The sequence below is a fragment of the Papio anubis genome, chromosome 2, assembly GCF_008728515.1.
Source record: "Papio anubis isolate 15944 chromosome 2, Panubis1.0, whole genome shotgun sequence".
NCBI lineage: Eukaryota > Metazoa > Chordata > Mammalia > Primates > Cercopithecidae > Papio > Papio anubis.
This window is the reverse complement of record NC_044977.1, coordinates 83061647-83081523: the sequence shown is the minus strand read 5'-3', so window position 1 is coordinate 83081523 and position 19877 is coordinate 83061647. Positions and strand designations below refer to the sequence as shown.

Sequence of the window (19877 nt, the reverse complement as noted above, 5' to 3'; positions counted from 1 at the left end):
CTATGTAGTATGAAATAAAGGGCAAATTAAACACTGTAAATGAAGTAACAAAGAATTGAAACAACTAAGCTGTGGCATACCTGAGAAGCTGCAGGTGTCTGCCCAGGGCCTGTGGGGTTTCCTTAATGGAACACAGTCTTTCTTCTGGTCCAGTCCTAAGATTTTCTCAATTGAAAAGGAGCAAGTTGAGGGTTTGCTTTCCCCGAGCTGAGAGCCTTCCTGAAGGCTGGGAGACATCCTCTTGTGGTCTGCACGGAGCAATAGCTTCGGCCTCTGCTGGCTCTGCCCCACGTGTATAGGGCTGGGATCTTCCTGCAGTTCACCTTATAGCTCCGCTGACAAGGGGGCTGGATTTAGAACGTCACTAATTAAAATCCTGTCTTAGAAAGTTTTAGCATGTCAATGAACACTTGCCCAGCCAGCAGCTTAAGGAGTTAATTGTTTATTTGTTTGCAAGTAATTAGCAACTAATGGCTACACCAGGGGGGCCACCTACAGGGACAAAAAGTGTTATCTCTCCTAAGCAGAACACAGACTTAACTTTCTCAAAAGAAGTGATGCACAAATGTGGCACTCCTCTTTTATTTGAAATCATTAATGTATAAAATCATGCTTTTTATTCTGAAGTTTATACTTTCATGGGCTCCACTTACCTAAACATACAGGCAAGATACGAGAGCAGTCGAGTAATAAATAATCTAATTTAAGTGAATTTTCTTCCAAGGAAATTGGAAAAAATAATAATCTCTTAATGCTATTACAGTAATTCTGATGAAAATGCCTGTTTTTCATATGCATATGTAATAGGGAATGTTGTCAATGAAAACACAATAGTATTTGGAGTGCAGCATAGTGGAAAAGGTTGGCAATGTTATTAACACGGAGTGTAATTGTCTTCCAAGTGCCTGGATTAATTCATAGGAACAGTTGCACCAATTATTTTAAATAATTAATGGGCTAATTCCTTTCCTTCCTCTTTTCTTTTAAATGAGAGAGATACAAGTTTATATAAAGGTTCATATGTAATCACCTCCAAGCAACTTAGAAGCATGACTACTTAAAGTGAATACTTTCTCTATCACAGTTATTTTAAAGAAAAGAACATAGTTTGCTTTCTAAAGAAAAATTTATCTCTGTTGATCTTTTGAGGGATGGGCAGAGGATGGAGTCTTTCAAGATGATAAGGCTTGTGAAAATAACCAAGAACAGAATGTTTTAATTTCATAATCCTAAGAAAACTTGAAATTAAAAGAAAAGTATAACTGCTGATTGGGAAGATTTTGAACTGGCTGTTCCCCCCGCAAAGGTATGCTTGTAGTTCTTGTACTCTGCTCCTCCTCTTCTTCCAGTACCTTCCTGAAGATACATTCAAGTGCCTAACTTTATTCATTATTTAAACAACTGCTGGTCTTTCCTTCAGGGAAGGGGAAAAACAGTCTCTACTCATAGAGGAAATAGCCTCTATAGGATGGAGCTCATCTTCATCAGCTTTTATCCTATTATGATCTCACAAATATTGAGCTAAATTCCTCCTGGTAAATAATGGATCTCACATGCAAAACATCAACAGGCACATGGATTTATAAATATACGTGTAAAACCATTCTGTGGATGAATAAACTGGTGAACATTTACACCTCATGGAGATTTTGTATATAGTGCTGAGATGTAGATTGTGCAGAGGTGGGGGGTATCTTAATCTGGGATGACTAGGAGGAAGTGAAAGAATACAGGACCTTCTCAGTTTTCTTTCTCTCCTTTGAGACATTCATTATTTCCTTCCCCAATTGGTTGAGCACCTACTTAGAATCAGAAAAAAACAAAATACTACCTTGCCTTCATAGAGCTCACAGTGGTGCAGGGTGGGGGACAGGAAACAAATAATAATTATAGGTAAATTATCTAGTATGTTAGCCAGGGTAAGAATGGGAAAAGGAAACAGGTGAGCCAGGTAAGATGAATTAGTGTAGGTGGAGGGATAGATGTCAGTGTAGGCATCACTGAGCCCCTGAGCCCCGCAGTTGAGTGCCTCAGAGGCACAAGGCAGAAGGATGCCACAGCGCATGCCAGAGCAACTCCAGTTTTCAACTTCTTCTTTATTAACAAAGATGTTCCAATATTTTTATTCAGCTTAAATTGATTTTCTTTGGATTTACATAATATCATTTTATATATGGATGAGTAGATGAAAATAAAAAGCAGGAAAAATTATCTAAAAATGTGAGGGAAGCATTTTCTCATATACTCACTCAACAGATTTTTGTTGGTTGGTTGGTTGGTTGGTTTGAGACAGAATCTCACTGTTGCCCAGGCTGGGGTGCAGTGCCACCATCTCAGCTGACTGCAACCTCCCCTCCTGGGTTCAAGCAATTCTCCTGCCTTAGCCTCCCGAGTAGCTGGGATTACACATGTGCACCACCACGCGTGGCTAATTTTTCTATTTTTAGTAGAGACGGGGGTTTCACCATGCTGGCCAGGCTGGTCTCAAACTCCTGACCTCAAGTGATCCACCTGCCTTGGCCTCCTAAAGTGGTGGGATTACAGACTTTTACAGGGCACTTAATGTGTGCCAGACATTATTATAGGTGCTAGAGATCAGTGATGAACAAAACATGCTAATTTCATGGCATGATAAGTACACTGAAAGGAGTGAACAAGGTGATGCGGATGCAACATAATGGCAGAGGGTGACTTAAAGTACAGTGGTCGGTGGTCGATGGTGGAGGAGGGCCTGAGGAAGTGACATTTTCACTGAAGATGAGCTAGCATGCCAAGAGCCTGAGAAAAGGCACTGCGCTGAGAGAGAATGGCAAGTACAAAGGTCTTGCAGTTGAAAATCACTTGGAATGTTTGAGGAGGAAGAAGGCAGTAGCTGGAGTGAAGTTAGTGATACCAGGTGCATTTGGAGTGCCAGGCCAGGTTGGATTGTGGATGGCCTTTATAAAGGACATGGTAAGGAGGGTGCAAAGAGAAGCCAGGGTGGGGTTTTAAGCTGGGACCAAAATGATAGAATTTATGTTTTTAAACCTTACTCTGGCTACTCTGTGGAAAGGGATTAGAGAGAAGTGGGTGCAACCAGGGAGATCAGCTGGGAGTTACTTATTCAACACATATTTACTAAGTATATACTACCTGCTAGGCATTGTTCTAGGTATGAGGGATACAGTGGTGAAAACAAAGACAATTGTTTAGCGGCAAAAGATGATCCTTTGAAAAAAGTGTGAGAAGAGAAGGTAGATTTGGAGAGAAGTGCAATTCTTTAGAAGGTTACAGGAGATTGAATAATCGAATACTTGGTCCCAAGTCTTCAATCCCCATAAAATCGTATACAACCATCCCCTTGCTGTGGTTTCATGGTGAATACAGTATACTTCCCACCTCCTGATTTTGGTCTTGTTTGTGTGACTGGCCAATGGGAAGTGATGAGAGCAGAAGCTCCGTGTGCCCATTTGGTTTTTTTTGTTTTGTTTTTGGTATTTTTAAGACAGTCTCACTCTGTCACCCAGGCTGGAGTGCAGTGGTGCAATCTCTGCTCACTGCAACCTCTGCCTCCCAGGTTCGAGCGATTCTCCTGCCTCAGCCTCCCATGTGGCTGGGACTACAGGCGCATGCCATCACACCTGGCTAATTTTTGTATTTTAGTGAACAGTGATCAGCAACCAAATGGTAAACCTCCAAGGGCAAATAACTTTAGCATCAAAAACCAAGATATCAAAAACCAAGGGCAAATAACTTTAGCATCAAAAACCAAGATATTAATCCTCAGACTAGCAGTAGATGAGAGATCTGAAGACTCCTCTTGGTTCCTAGAAAAGGCAAACTAAACCCTCTCTGGAGGAAAGCATCCCTAATTTAGGTCCACAAGATTTCCACAGATTAAGAGCAAGCAAACATAAGCTCATAATCAAAGATCATCAAGCACGTGAGACCAGCCACCTCATGAGGGAAAGCCAGCAGAAATGAGATTTATAGCTTGTTCCAGAGACTGCTAGTTGTCCACCAATATCCATTCTATCCTTCCTCAGTAGTAATATAATTTTTTTTTTTTTTTTTGAGTTTCAGTCTGTTGCCCAGGCTGGAGTGCAGTGACATGATCTTGGCTCACTGCAACCTGCACCTCCTAGGTTCAAGCAATTCTCTTGCCTTAACCTCCTGAGTAACTGGGATTACAGGTGCGTGCCACCATGCCTGGCTAATTTTTTGTATTTTTAGTAGAGATGTGGTTTCACCATGTTGGCCAGGCTGGTCTTGAACTCCTGACCTCAAGTGATCCAACCCACCTCAGCCTCCCAAAGTGCTAGGATTACAGGCATGAGCCACTACACCAGGCCACAATATAGTTTTTAGGTAAAGGTTGATAATGACATTTCCCAGACTGTCTTGCATATAGGTGTGGTCATGTGACTTCTTACCTCTGAGATGTGAGCGGAAGCAACATGTCTAACTTTCAGGCCCAGCTATTAAAAGTTAGGGGTGACCCCTCTGTGTTCCCATTTTCTCTTTTCTACCGTCTGGACTGTGGACAAGACGGTGGGAGCTGATGAAATGTTGAGAATGGCAGTGTAATGAGAGAGAGGACTTGAAGCCCTGTGGATTGTGGATTGGACTTTCCTTATCAGTACTGGACTACCTGCTTGGACAAAGAATAAATGTCTGTCTTGTTATTTGGGGTCTGTAAGTTATAGCAGTCAAGTCTATACTGTAACTAATATAGATCTAGAAGAAATTCGGATATGGGAGTTAACAACAACAGAATATGAAATATCTAACGAGTGAAAGTTTAAAGAACTAAAAGTTAGAATCATCAATAGGGACAAGCAAAAAGAAATGATCAGAAATGACTGGGAAGATTTTAAAAAGAACTAAATGGAATTCATAAAATTAAAAATGCATATAATTATTAAAATACACTCTGGATAAGTTAAAGAGCAGTTTGGGTCGTCATGAGAGCACCCTTCCCCACACCCTGGCCCATACTCACTGTTATAAACATTTTAAATTATTGCCAATATGACACATAAAATAATTTGTTTCACATTTCTTCAAGTAAGGTTGGGCATTAATTTCTTTACAGGTTTATTGGTCAATGTGTATTTCTTCTTTTGTGAAATAATAGTGTATTCCCTCAGCCCATTTTTCTATTAAGGTGATTTTTTTGCTTGTTTCTTCACTTTCTTCAGAAGGTGGGGGTGATGGTAGGGACTAAATGGGAAGAAAAATGAGGAAACTTTTTGGGGTGAGGGTAAGGTTCTATATTTTGACAGGATTTGGATTACACAGCTGTATGCATTTGTCAGTACTCATTGATTGGTACTCTAAAATTTGTTCACTGAAAAATTTTATCTATAAAAGCATAAACAAGTATTAACTAGTCAATGTTATGTATGCTAAAGAGTTTAAGGGGGAAGTATATTGATGGCTACAACTTTATTGATTGATTGATTGAGATGGAGTCTCGCTCTGTTTCCCAGGCTGGAGTGCAGTGGTGCGATCTCAGCTCACTGCAGCCCAGACTTGTTTTACGCATTTTAAAGTAAGTTGTAGGCCAGGCACGGTGGCTCACGCCTGTAATCTCAGCACTTCGGGAGGCCGAAGCGGGCAGATCACTTGAGGTCAGGAGTTCGAGACCAGCCTGGCCAACACAGTGAAGCCCAGTCTCTACTAAAACTACAAAAATCAGCTGGGCATGGTAGCACACGCCTGTAATCCTAGCTACTTGGGAGGCTGAGGCATGAGAATAGCTTAAACTGGGGAGGCGAGGTTGCAGTGAGCTGAGATCATGCCACTGCACTCCAGCCTGGGTGACAGAGTGAGACTGTATCTAAAAAAAAAAAAAAAAAAGAAAAAAAATGCATAAAACATAAAATGGATGGATGGATAAATATGCTTTCATGATCACTCTTATTCAACATTATTGTGTAATTCTGGATGATGAGAACTTCTAAACCAATTGAGTTTTCTGGGATGATGAAAATGTTCTTCATCTGAGCTATCCAATATGGTAGCCACTAGCTACATGTGGCTAATGAGCACTTGAAATGTTGCTAGTGCAACTGAGGAACTGAATTTCAAATGTAATTAAGTTTAATTTAATTTAAACTTGGACAGACATACATGGCTAGTGGCTCCAAACCGAAGAGCACGGACAGAGAACATTTCCATAACTGCAAGAAGTCTTACCAGATAGTGCTGGTCTAGAAGTATAGAACAATATTGAAAATAGTGATGATAGGCTGGGCATGGTGGCTCACGCCTGTAATCCCAGCACTGTGGGACGCGGAGGCGGGGTGGATCACCTGATGTCAGAAGTTCGAGACCAGCCTGGCCAACATGGTGAAACTCTGTCTCTACTAAAAATACAAAAAATTCGCTGGGTATGGTGGGGCTTGTACTCCCATCTGCTCGGGAGGTTGAGGCAGCAGAATCGCTTGAACCTGGGAGGTGGAGGTTGCAGTGAGCTGACATCGCACTATTGCACTCCAGCCTGGGCAACAAGAGTGAAGCTCTATTTCAAAAAAGAAAAAAAAAAAAAAAAGAAAAGAAAAAAAGAAAAGGAAGGGAAAGAGAAGAAAATAGTGATGATAAAAACAAAAAACAAACACCTTTGTTTTGTTCTGACATGAGAAAAGTATTTCACCATTAAAATAGTATCTTCTGCTGGTTTCTAATAAATGCTGTTTATTTAGCACAATGTTATAATGAATACAAATGCAAAATATCTACCGAGCTTTATTGCTTCTCCAGCATTTTAGCATATTTGTGTTTAATCTTCTCACAAATCTTTTATCATTTGGTAGCTGATAAAACAGAAATTGAGAGTAACATTGTAATACCAGAAGTCACTAACTAGGAAGTGGCAGAGCCTTGACTTGCATTTTCTGCTCTAAATCCTGTTTTATTGACTTCACCAATTAATGGCCACCGTAACATCTTCACCAATGATCTCATAGTATAAATATCAAAGTGTACTAATCAATTAAGAAAAAAACTGTGAAAACTTTGCATATGATACTCAGTATCTTTCAACACTTACTTTGATATGAGAAAGAAAAGTCTGACATATTGACATTAGAGAGAAGAGGTTTTAGGAATAAAATTGGACAGTCTATATTTCAAATATCTATACATACAAGATGAAGTAAAAACTGAGAGGTTTATGTTTTTTCTTGTTTTAGGAACATGAAAGTCCATTCATGTTTTGATAAATATTTATTTTTAAATTGTGTATTTCAGTTAATATCCAAATCATTAACATCAGGAAAAATGTACTAGGTCTGAGGTGTTTTGGCAAAGATTTCTGTAAACCAGCCATACAAGTATTATGCTGTGAGCGTAATAAGAAATGGAATAAGCAAAGCTCCAGTGAACCTTGCCCCTTCCTTACTTTTGCATAGGAATTGCACTGATTTCATACTTTAAGTATTTTTAATGTTAAAATGTGTTTTCTAAAATATAAGTTTATTTTTTACTGCAATGCCTTCAGTGTTTCCTAGAACAATGCCCAAGTAGACATTCAATAAAATTTGTTGAATAAGTGAATTGAATGGATGGATGGACATATGGGACGAGCAAGATGTGACATCTGAAACCTGACATGCAACGTAAATACTGTACTAGTATTGTTTATTATTTAAGTTTACTTGAATAGGGTTTAACTATTGTTGCCATTGTTTTTTAATGTGTAAAGTAATCCCAGTTTTCTGTGAACTACATGTGTATCACTCCAGGGCAATCTACAAAAGAGAAGACATTATGGCATTCTGTAACTAAAATTTAATAAAAATTGAGATAGGGCATTCATTTAAAAATCTGAGTTGAGGCCGGGCGCGGTGGCTCAAGCCTGTAATCCCAGCACTTTGGGAGGCCGAGACGGGCGGATCACGAGGTCAGGAGATCGAGACCATCCTGGCTAACATGGTGAAACCCCGTCTCTATTAAGAAATACAAAAAAACTAGCCGGGCGAGGTGGCGGGCGCCTGTAGTCCCAGCTACTCGGGAGGCTGAGGCCGGAGAATGGCGTGAACCCGGGAAGCGGAGCTTGCAGTGAGCTGAGATCCGGCCACTGCACTCCAGCCCGGGCGACAGAGCGAGACTCTGTCTAAAAAAAAAAAAAAAAAAAAATCTGAGTTGAGGACAGGTGCTATGGCTCATTCCTATAATCCAAGCACTTTGGGAAGCCGAGGTGGGAGAATTGCTCAAACCCAGGAGTTCAAGACCTGCCTGGGCAACACAGTGGGACCTTGTCTCTTCAAAAATTGAAAAACCGTTAGCCGGGTGTGGTAGCATGCGCCTGTGATCCCAGATACTCAGGAGGCTGAGGTGGATCGCTTGAGCATAGGAGGTTAAGGCTGCAATGAGCTGTGATCGTGCCACTGCACTCCAGTTTGGGTGACAGGGAGAGACCTTGTCCAAAAAAAAAGAAAAAAAGAAAAAGAAAAAGAAAAAGAAAAAAAAGCCCAGGCACGGTGGCTTATGCCTGTAATCCCAGCACTTTGGGAGGCCAAGGGAGGTGGATCACAAGACGTCAGGAGTTCGAGGCCAGCCTGGCCAACATGGTGAAACCCCATCTCTACTAAAAATACAAAAATTAGCCGGATATGGTGGTAAGCGCCTGTAATCCCAGCTACTGGAGAGGGAGGTAGGAGAATTGCTTGAACCCAGGAGGTAGATGTTACAGTGAGCTGAGATAGCGCCACTGCACTCCAGCTTGGGCGACAGAGTGAGATGCTATCTCAAAAAAAAAAAAAAAAAAAAAAATCCAAGTTTAAAATCTAAAAATCTCAAGTCATGTTGAACAATTCATATTTGTGGCACTCTGTGGTTTCTATGGCCCTTGTCTGCCACTGTTACTAGACACACACAGGAGCTTTCCCAGTGATTACGAGGTTCAGGAGAGCAAGGTCTGTTTCATACAGTCTTCGATCTCCCCTGCACCCAGCACAGTGCCTGTCACATAAGAAATGTTAAGTAAGTTTATTGAGTATGTCCAGTTTATAACAATTAAAAAGCATTTCAGCCTTTGATCTTCTCAAATCTCAAAAAATTATTATATTTTTCATTTTCAAATCAGTTAAAATTGTTTACAGTATAATGTCTTGTACATATCAAGCCCTTGACTTAAAAAATTTGATATAAAGTCAACCAAAAGACAAACGCATTTTTATTTTGAAAAGATTCATTCTACAGGCCGGGCGTGGTGGCTCACACCTATAATCTCAGCACTTTGGGAGGCTGAGGTGGGTGGATCACGAGGTCAAAAGATCGAGACCATCCTGGCCAACATGGTAAAACCCTGTCTCTACTAAAAATACAAAAATTAGCTGGGCGTGGTGGTGTGCACCTGTAGTCCCAGCTACTTGGGAGGCTGAGGCAGCAGAAGAATTGCTTGACCCAGGGAGGCAGGGGTTGTAGTGGGCCAAGATCACACGACTGCACTCCAGCATGGGGACAGAGTGAGACTCTGTCTCAAAAAAAAAAAAGATTCATTCTCCACTGATCGAAGTAGCAAAGAGAAAAAATGTAAATTTTAAAAAAGATTTATTCTGTACAACAGTACATGGAGTAAAATATGATAGTCTCCTTCACTTTTACCCCATCTTACCTCCCCAGCTTACTGGCTATCACCACTAACAATGTAGCATTTCTCCTGCCTGCCTTTCAAAATACTTTGACTTAAATATGAGGATGCACACATGCACATATTTTTTTTTTTTAATTATACTTTAAGTTCTAGAGTACATGTGCACAACACGCAGGTTTGTTACATAGGTATACATGTGCCATGTTGGTTTGCTGCACCCATCAACTCATCATTTACATTAGGTATTTCTCCTAATGCTAACCCTCCCCCAGTCTCCCACCTCCGACAGGCCCCGGTATGTGATGTTCCCTGCCCTGGCACACATGCACATGTTTTTATCGACATGGGGTCAAACGTGTGCTATTCTGCAATGTGGTCCACTCTCCCATAGTGTGACACACACACACATACACCACAAACATGTATAGCTCTTCCTCTCCCTTCAACACCTGCTTGGCACTACAAGTGGATGAACCACAATTTATCAATCTATACCCTGGATAATGAGGGATGTAGGTTGTCTCCAATTTTTTACTATACCATTTTGGCAATGAACATCCTCTACATACATGTTAGCACACATGCAGGGGTGCATGGAAATCCATGGAAAAATTTCTTTGAAATGCATATTATTTTTTAGTGGATGCTGCCATATTTCCTTCTGAGAAATCTTTACCAATGAACACTCTCATCCTATCGAGCCCTTGTTCTTATGTCCTGCCTGGATTGACAGTGGGAACAAGAAAACTCAGGGCTGAGCTAAATTAGACTCAGGTTTTTCTCAGACTCAATATTCAAAGATAAAATGGTTTAGGATTTAAGGCTCCAAAGGGCTCGGGCCTAAACTTTAGTACTATTTAGTCTAATCGCTGTAGATTAAATGGGAGTTGTCAGTTAACCCAAGAATCTGATGGTTATTTATAACATTGTTTCTGGGGGATCAATGTTACGGTTTTAAACAACTTTAACTTTCCAGTTGGGCGTGGCGGCTCACACCTGTAATCCCAGCACTTTGGAAGGCCGAGGCAGGCAGATCACTAGGTCAGGAGTTCAAGACCATCCTGGCCAACATGGTGAAACCCCATCTCTACTAAAAATACAAAAATTAGCTGGGCGTGGTGGCACGCATCTGTAATCCCAGGTACTCGGGAGGCTGAGGCAGGAGAATTGCCTGAATCCAGGAGGCAGAGGTTGCAGTGAGCCAAGATCGTGCCACTGCACTCCAGCTTGGGCAACAGAGCAAGACTCCGTCTCAAATAAATAAATAAACTTTTCAATGAAAACAAACATTTGTTAAACTCCAGCATATATCAGGGAGTGCTCTGCAGAGCACAGAGATGAAATCACTTCTGCCTTCAAGAAACTCATGATTAAGAGGATAGTAATTAATGTTGATTTTATTAGGTATGATAATGTGATTATGGTTACCTAATATGCCCCTTTAAAAGACATTCAAGTATTTACAGGTGAAATTTCATGATGTCTGGGTTTTGCTTTCAAATATTTTAGGAAAACAGAAAGAAAACCAAGAAAGAGATAATTGAAGTAGGTATTGCAAAATGTTGATGTGTTGAATTAGAGACCGGTACATGTGGATTCATTATTCTCTCTACTTTTGTAAATATAAATAGTAACATTCTCTTTAGTCTTCTAGGGACACCAGTATGTACATACACAATTACAATATAACAAAATAAAGATACAGGCACAAGTGACTATGGGAATAGAAAATGGCCCAAATCTACTTGGGTGAGATTGAATAGGACTGAGGAAGGGTTAAGAACCCAACTCTGATGTCAGATTATCTGGGTCCAAATTCCAGCTCTTCTTAGCTATGTGACTTTGCACATATAACTTAGCCTTTTGAGCCTGTTTCTTCTGCAATAAAATGGGGATAATTATAGTGCCCAATTGAGGATCCAATGCGTTAATATCTGCAAAGCTCTTGGAATAGAGCCTGACATGTAGTAGACATTACATAAACTGCCTACCATTACTCACTTATTGCTGTTATCAATGTTATTATAAAGGCTTTTCAGAGATGTGTTGAGGCAGAGATGTTTCAAGAAAAGGTCAGAGGGCCGGGCGCGGTGGCTCAAGCCTGTAATCCCAGCACTTTGGGAGGCCGAGACGGGGTGGATCACGAGGTCAGATCAAGACCATCCTGGCTAACACGGTGAAACCCCCTCTCTACTAAAAAATACAAAAAAAACACTAGCCGGGCGAGGTGGTGGGCGCCTGTAGTCCCAGCTACTCGGGAGGCTGAGGCAGGAGAATGGCGTGAACCCGGGAGGCGGAGCTTGCAGTGAGCTGAGATCGCGCCACTGCACTCCAGCCTGGGCGACAGAGCGAGACTCCGTCTCAAAAAAAAAAAAAAAAAAACCAGAAAAGGTCAGAGAAAAGCAAGATAACATAAGGCCCGTCAGAGACAGGGGTGTGTGTGTGCTTGTCTGTTAAGGGGACGAGGAGAAAGTTAATGTGATTCCAATATTTCTAGCTTAGATAACCAGATGAATGATGGCATCATTAAGAAGGGAATATAGAGGAAGGGGGGTTTATCAATCAAAATACAATACAAATTATATTTCTAATTATACACACAAATGGGCAAGTATTTAGCAAACTGAATTTCTTCAGAATTAAGACAAAATTCCCAGAATGAGATGGTAAAACTCTAGTGAAAATTGACAATGTGATAAATGATAAAGATCTAAAAATATTTTAGGGAATAACTTTATCTAGAATATTAAATATTATTGTCATATATCTCACATATATAACCTAAATAAGTGAGTTCATTTTAGTACTAGAAGACTGCAAATAACATTTCAGAAATCTAGCAATCAGATATTAGAAATACTTTAAAATAAATATGTATTTCTAAAAGGTTATGATCAAATAAGGCAGCTATCATGGTTACCAATGGATTCTTCTAGGGAGGTACGAGAATTCTCAGTGGTGTCTAGGTCCTCATAAAAGTAGAGATAGAAAAGAGCAAAGATGAACTTTGGAATATTTTACTTTGAGTGCCCAGAGGTCTTACCACTTTCCAGGACACAAAGTTTCTTCTTTTCTATAGCAAAGACACCTGTTTAATACTCTCTCTTTAAAAACAGAAAAATGTTGGCTGGGCACGGTGGCTCACACCTGTAATCCCAGCACTTTGGGAGGCTGAGGCACATGGATCACCTGAGGTCAGCAGTTTGAGACCAGCCTGGCCAATGTGGTGAAACCTTGTCTTTACTAAAAATATAAAAATTAGCCAGGTGTGGTGGCAGGCGCCTGTAATCCCAGCTACTCAGGAGGCTGAGGCAGGAGAATCACTTGAACCCGGGAGGCAGAGGTTGCACTGAGCCAAGGTCGCGCCATTGCACTCCAGCCTGGGCGACACAGCGAGACTCTGTCTCAAAAAACAAACAAACAAACAGACCAAAAAAAAAAAAAAAAAATACACACACACACACAGAAAAATGTTAAGGCAAAAAAAAACAATTTAGCAATGTATCATGTTCAATGGTCTATTCATGATTACAGCTATGTACCTGGTTTTAATTTGTATTTAATTTTGAAACAATTTCAAACTTACTTAAAAGTTGCAAGTACAGTACAAAAACCTCTCTCTCCAACCATTTAGAGTAGTTGCTGACATGATGCCCCATCAACCCTGAATAGTGTTTTCCCTGCAAACAAGGATTTCCTCCTATATAATCACAATCAAACTATCAAAATCAAGAAAGTAACATTGGTTATATCACTACCATGTAATCATCAAACCCCATTCAAGTTTCATTCATTGCCCCAAATAACATCCTTCACAGTAAAATAATCCAGTTCAGAATCACACATTGTCTTCAATCGTGTCTCTTAAGTCTCATTCAATCAACAACAGATCCTCAGTATTTTCTTGACCTTCATGACCTGGACACTTTTTGAAGATTACAGTCAGCTACTTTGTAGAATGCCTTTCATTTAAGGTTATCTGGGCTGGGCACATTGGCTCACACCTGTAATGCCAGCACTTTGGGAGGCCGCAGGCTGAGGCGGGCAGATCACTTGAGCCCAGCAGTTAGAGATCAGCCTGGGAAAAGAGGGAGACCTCATCTCTACAAAAACCACAAAAAAATTAGCCAGGCATGGTGATGTGCATCTGTAGTCCCAGTTACCTGGGAGGCTGAGGTAGAAGGATCACCTGAGCCCAGGAGGTCGAGGCTGCAGTGAGCTATGATCGTGTCACTGCACTCCAGGTGAGGTGAGAGTAAGACTGTCTCAAAAAATAAAAAATAAGGTTATGTCTGATGTTTCCTCGTGACTAGGTTCAGGTTAAGCATCTTTGGTAGGAATGTCACAGAAGTAATGCTGTGTTCTCATTATTTCCAATCAGGTAGCACATGATTTTGATATGTCCCATTACTGGTGATATTTAATTTTGATTAAGATGGTGTCTACCAGGTTTCTCCACTGTAAACTTACTCTTTTCCCCTTCATAATATAGTATTTTGTGTGGAGGAGGTACTTTAAGCCTATGTAAATACTGTTTCTCATCAAATTTTTGAATTATTTGTATCATTTATTTCTATCAGTATGGACTCACAGTTTCCTATTTTAATAGATTATAATCTCTTTATTATGACATTCAAATTCCCCCAGATTTGGCCAATGGGAGTCCCCTTCAAGTCTGACATCATTTTTGAACACTTTCTAATTTCTGGCACAACAAGATGTCCCAGGTGCATCTTGTTCTTTTCTTGTTCCAGGGACCTAGGATAAGCCATTCCTCCAAGGAACCCTCCAAGCTTCTTTTTAGTGGAGAATGGTGTTTAGAGGGCAAAATCTGGGACATATGTGTGTTCATTGCCATTGGGGCATCTCTGCTTCTAGGCCCTCTCAGTGGAAGAGCTAGGAAACACATGCATATGATACATATACATGTTTATATCTACATTTATTTCCATATATTTACTGAAATCTGTGAGTTAACATGGATACTGTAATTCCAATCCAGCACCAGAGGAACCCTTTCCAATTTTCTCCCTTTCCATATTTGTAATCCCTTTGACAGTGAGAAACCTGGCTTCCATTATCTTCAATATATTTACTTACTTGATCTGTCCCATGTATATAACCAAACTTTCATTGCCATCACCTCTTACTCACAGAGATGGCTTCCTTACCTAATTTGAGGACCAATCCCCTGTGCTAGTGCTAGGTGCTTTCCTAAAAAGCCCTTCTCTTCTTATTTGGGCTCTGTTTTCACCTTGCTCTGAGGTATAGGGCTCTGAGACCCTGCACCAGGCTTCCCTCCTTTATGGGTACTTCCCTCACCCCTTGGGTTCTGAAATCCTGCACCAAACTCCCACCTCATGCAAAAGCCCTCCTCATCATGCTTGGGCTCCAAACTGCACTCTCATGCAGGTGCCCTCTTCACCCCACTTTTGTTTCAACATCCTGCCACCAAACACCCTCTTTACCATCCTTGTGCTCTGACAACCCCCTCCACAGATGACTCCTCACCTTGCACAGGCTCTGAAACCTCACACCAGGCCACTCCTCTGTGGGGATGTCCTCCTCACACAGCCTGGACTCCAACACCCCGTTCTGGGCCCCCGTGACTTCTCCACTTTGCATCTACTCCTACTTTACCTGACTGCACCTAATGGCTTTAAGGCTGCATTAGTATTCAGAAAGGGAAGAGGAAAAACTATAAACCCATTTGTATTTATTTTTTAGCATTTATTTTTGGTTCAGGGATACACATGTAGGTTTGTTACATAGTTAAACCTGTGTCATGGAGGTTTCTTGTACAGATCATTTCATCTCCCAGGTACTAAGCCTAGTACCCAATAGTTATTTTTTTTCTGATCCTCTTCCTCTTTCCAACCTTCACCCTCAAGCAGGCCCCAGTGTCTGTTGTTGCCTCTTTGTGTCTATGTATTCTCATAATTTAGCTCCCATTTTTAAGTGAGAACATGTGGTATTTGGTTTTCTGTTGCTGCATTAGTTTGCTAATGATGATGGCCTACAGCTCTATCCATGTTTGGAAAGGACATGATCTCATTCGCTCTCTCTTTTTTTTTTTTTTTTTTGAGATGGAGTCTCACTCTTTTGCCCAGGCTGGAGTGCAGTAGCGTGATCTCAGCTCACTGCAACCTCCACTTCCTGGGTTCAAGTGATTGTCCTGCCTCAACCTCCCAAGTATCTGGGATGACAGGCACCCGCCATCATGCCCAGTTAATTTTTGTATTTTTAGTTGAGACTGGTTTTGCCATGTTGGCCAGGCTGGTCTTGAACTCCTGACCTCAGGTGATCTGCCTGCCTCAGCCTCCCAAAATGCTGGGATTACAGACATGAGCCACCATGCCCAGCCAGTCTTACTCTCTTTTTTATGGCTGCATAGTATTCCATGGTGTACATGTACCAAATTTTCTTTATCCAGTCTACCATTGATGGGCACTTAGGTTGATTCCATGTCTTTGCTATTGTGAATAGTGCTGCAGTGACCATTCACAAGCATGTATCTTTATGGTAGAATGATTTATACTCCGTTGGGTTTGTACCCAGTAATATGATTGCTGAGTTGAATGGTACTTCTGTTTTTAGCTCTTGGAGGAATTATCACACTGCTTTCCACAATGGCTGAACTAATTTACTCTCCCACCAATAGTGTATAAGTGTTCCCTTTTCTCTGCAAACTCACAGTATGTGTTATCTTTTTACTTTTTAATAGTAGCCATTCTGACTGTTGTTCCCCTCTTTGTGTCTATGTATTCTCATCATTTAGCTCCAATTTGTAAGTGAGAACATGTGGTATTTGGTTTTCTGTTCCTGCATTACTTTTCTAATGATGATGGCCTACAGTTCCCTACAGATGGTATCTCATTGTGGTTTTTATTTGCATTTTTCTGTAATGATCAATGATATTGGGCTATTTTTCTTATGCTTATAGGCCACATGCATGACTTCTTCTGAAAAGTGTCTGTTCACGTCCTTTACCCACTTTTTTTTTTTTTTGTGAAGGAGTCTCACTCTGTCACACAGGCTGGAGTGCAGTGTCACGGTCTTGGCTCACTGCAAGCTCCACCTCCCGGGTTCATGCCATTCTCCTGCCTCAGCCTCCCGAGTAGCTGCGACTACAGGCGCCCGCCACCATGCCCAGATAATTTTTTGTATTTTTAGTACAGACAGGGTTTCACCGTGTTAGCCAGGATGGTCTTGATCTCCTGACCTCCCAAAGTGCTGGGATTACAGGCGTGAGCCACAGCGCCTGGCCTCCTCTGCCCACTTTTTAATAGGGTTGTTTTTTCCTTGTAAATTTGTTTAAGTTTCTTATAGATGCTGAATATTAGACCTTTGTCAGATGCAGTTTCCAAAAATTTTCTCCCATTCTGTAGGTTGTCTGTTTACTCTGTTGATAGTTTATTTTGCTGTGTAGAAGCTCTTAAGTTTAGTGAGATCCCATTCGTAATTTTTGCTTTTGTTGCAATTGCTTTTGGCATTTGCATCATGAAATCTTTGCCTGATCCTATGTCCAGAATGGTATGCCTAGATTTTCTTCCAGGGTTTTTGTAATTTTGGGTTTTACATTTAAATCTTCAATCCATCTTTAATTGATTTTTGTATATGGTGTAAAAAAGGTGTCCAGTTTCAGTCTTCGACATATGGCTTGTCAGATAGCCCAGCACCATTTATTAAATAGGGAGTCCTTTCTCTATTGCTTGTTTTTGTCAGCTTTGTTGGAGATCAGATGGTCGTAGGTGTGCAGCCTTATTTCTGGGCTCTCTACTCTGTTCCATTGGTCTATGTACCTATTTTTATACCAATACCATGCTGTTTTGGTTACTGTAGCCCTGCAGTAGAGCATGAAGTCGTATTTTATGACTTTTTAAAAACATTGTCTTGGCCGGGCACGGTGGCTCAAGCCTGTAATCCCAGCACTTTGGGAGGCCGAGACGGGCAGATCACGAGGTCAGGAGATCGAGACCATCCTGGCTAATATGGGGAAACCCCGTCTCTACTAAAAAATACAAAAAACTAGCCGGGCGAGGTGGCGGGCGCCTGTAGTCCCAGCTACTTGGGAGGCTGCTGAGGCAGGAGAATGGCGTAAACCCGGGAGGTGGAGCTTGCAGTGAGTTGAGATCCGGCCACTGCACTCCAGCCTGGGCGACAGAGCGAGACTCCATCTCAAAAAAAAAAAAAAAAAAAAACCAAAAAAAAACCATTGTCTTAAGACATTGCTTTTGGTCCTGTCTATAATGAATGTGATTAAGCTAAATCACTAATGTAGTCTTTTTCCCTTTAAATCAAAGGATCTCGTAAATGATTGAGTTTACTTAAGACAAAGTTAATTTGCCATTTATTTATTTATTTGTTTATTTATTTGTTTATTTTGTTCTGACACAGAGTCTCACTCTGTCGCCCAGGATGGAGTGCAGTGGTGTGATCTTGGCTCACCGCAACCTCTGCCTTCCAGGCTCAAGCGATTCTCCTGCCTCAGCCTCCTGAGTAGCTGGGATTACAGGCACCCACCACCACTGCCCATCTAATTTTTGTATTTTTAGTGGAGACAGGGTTTCATCATATTGGCCAGGCTAGTCTTGAACTCCTGACTTCAAATGATCCACCCACCTCGGCCTTCCAAAGTGCTGGGATTACAGGCAAGAACCACCGCATCTGGCCACCCATATTTTATTATTTAGTATACCACCAATTCTCCAGTTTCCCCAACATTTGTTTCAAATCGCTGCCTTTATTAAAGGTGTTTTTGCCCAAAATTAGGGTAAGAGCCAAAGTCCTCATAGAGGGCACAAGGCTTTGCCTGACGTGGCCTCCTCTCCCTTCCTTTACACCTCAGGCTTTCCACTGGCTTGCTTTTCTCCTGTCATCTTGGGCTCTGTGCAATTCTTGAACTAGACCAGGCCACTCTTACCTTAGGGGTGACGGCTTCTGCCCTGGTGGTCTCTCCTTCTGGAATGTTTGCTCCCTAGATATCCCCAGGGCTCATTCCAGCCACTCCAAGGTTTTGTTCATGTGTTACTTTCTTAATGAAGCTTATTCTGAAGAACCTATTTAAAATTGCAGCTGCCCCGGCTCTGTTTTCTCTACTCTTTTTTTTTTTTTTTTTTTTTTTTTGAGACAAGGCCTTGCTGTGTCACCCATGCTGGAGTGCAGCCTCTACTCCATGGCTCAATGCAGCCTCCAACTCTCCAGCTCAAGCGATCCTCCCACCTCAGCCTCCCAAGTAGCTGGGACTATTGGTACACACCACCATACCCAGCCAATTAAAAAATTTTTTTGTAAAGATGGGTTCTTGTCATGTTGCTCACGCTGGTCTTGAATTCCTGGGCTCAAGCCATCCTCCCACCTCAGCCTCCCAAAGTGCTGGGATTACAAGCATGAGCTGCTGTGCCTGGCCTTCGCTACTCTACTTTCTATAGCACTTATGACATTCTAACTTACTATTCTTTATTTTACTATATAAGATAAGGTTTGCCCAGGCTGGAGTACAGGGGTGCAATCATAGCTCACTACAGGCTTGTAGCTGTAATATGCTATACTTCGTATTTATCTATCTATTTATTTTGAGATGAAGTCTCATTCTTTCACCCAGGCTGGAGTGCAGTGGCACAACAAATTCTGCCTCCCACGTTCTAGCGATTTTCCTGCTTCAGCTTCCCAAGCAGCTAGGACTATAGTCGTGTGCCACCATGCCCAGCTAATTTTTGTATTTTTAGTAGAGATGGGGTTTCACCATATTGGCAAGGCTGGTCTCGAACTCCTGACCTCGTGATCCACCAACCTTGGCCTCCCAAAGTGCTGGGATTACAGACATGAGCCACTGCGCCCGGCCAATATGCTATACTTTTAAGACTACTATGTTTATTTTTTATTGTCTTTCTCCCCACCATATCTACTAACCTGTAGCTCCACAATGACAGAGATTTTTATTGTTTTGTTCATTATTTAATAAATATTTGTTGAATGAAGACAGCTGTTCCCCGAGGTAGTCTGAATCCTAAATAATTGGCGCCATCTAGTGTTCTTGGAAGCATGTGTGAATTAACCCTGAGAGTCTTATTTGCATTAGCCATGGGATAAATAGTACTGGTATAATCAATTCTGCTACTTTGTTTTTCACTGCCCTCTATGGTTCTGAAAATATTAAAATGTTTTCAATGATTAAACAGGCACAGGACATATTAATTTCCCTAAAAGCTTTTTTTTTTTTTTTTTTTTGAGACAGGGTCTCGCTGTCACCCAGGCTGGAGTGCAGTGGCAAGATCATGGCTCACTGCAGCTTTGA

At 41.3% G+C, this 19877-nt stretch overlaps 1 protein-coding gene across 1 annotated transcript in view; it reads right to left on the bottom strand.

The window, feature by feature from the left end:
* HESX1 (HESX homeobox 1) overlaps window positions 1-19877 on the bottom strand; it is a 28616-nt gene that overhangs the window by 1837 nt on the left and 6902 nt on the right. The window contains exon 2 of the mRNA XM_021934298.2: window positions 81-347. Coding sequence (XP_021789990.1) covers window positions 81-237 — 157 coding nt within the window. The 5' untranslated portion in view covers window positions 238-347. The remainder of the gene's footprint in view (window positions 1-80; window positions 348-19877) is intronic.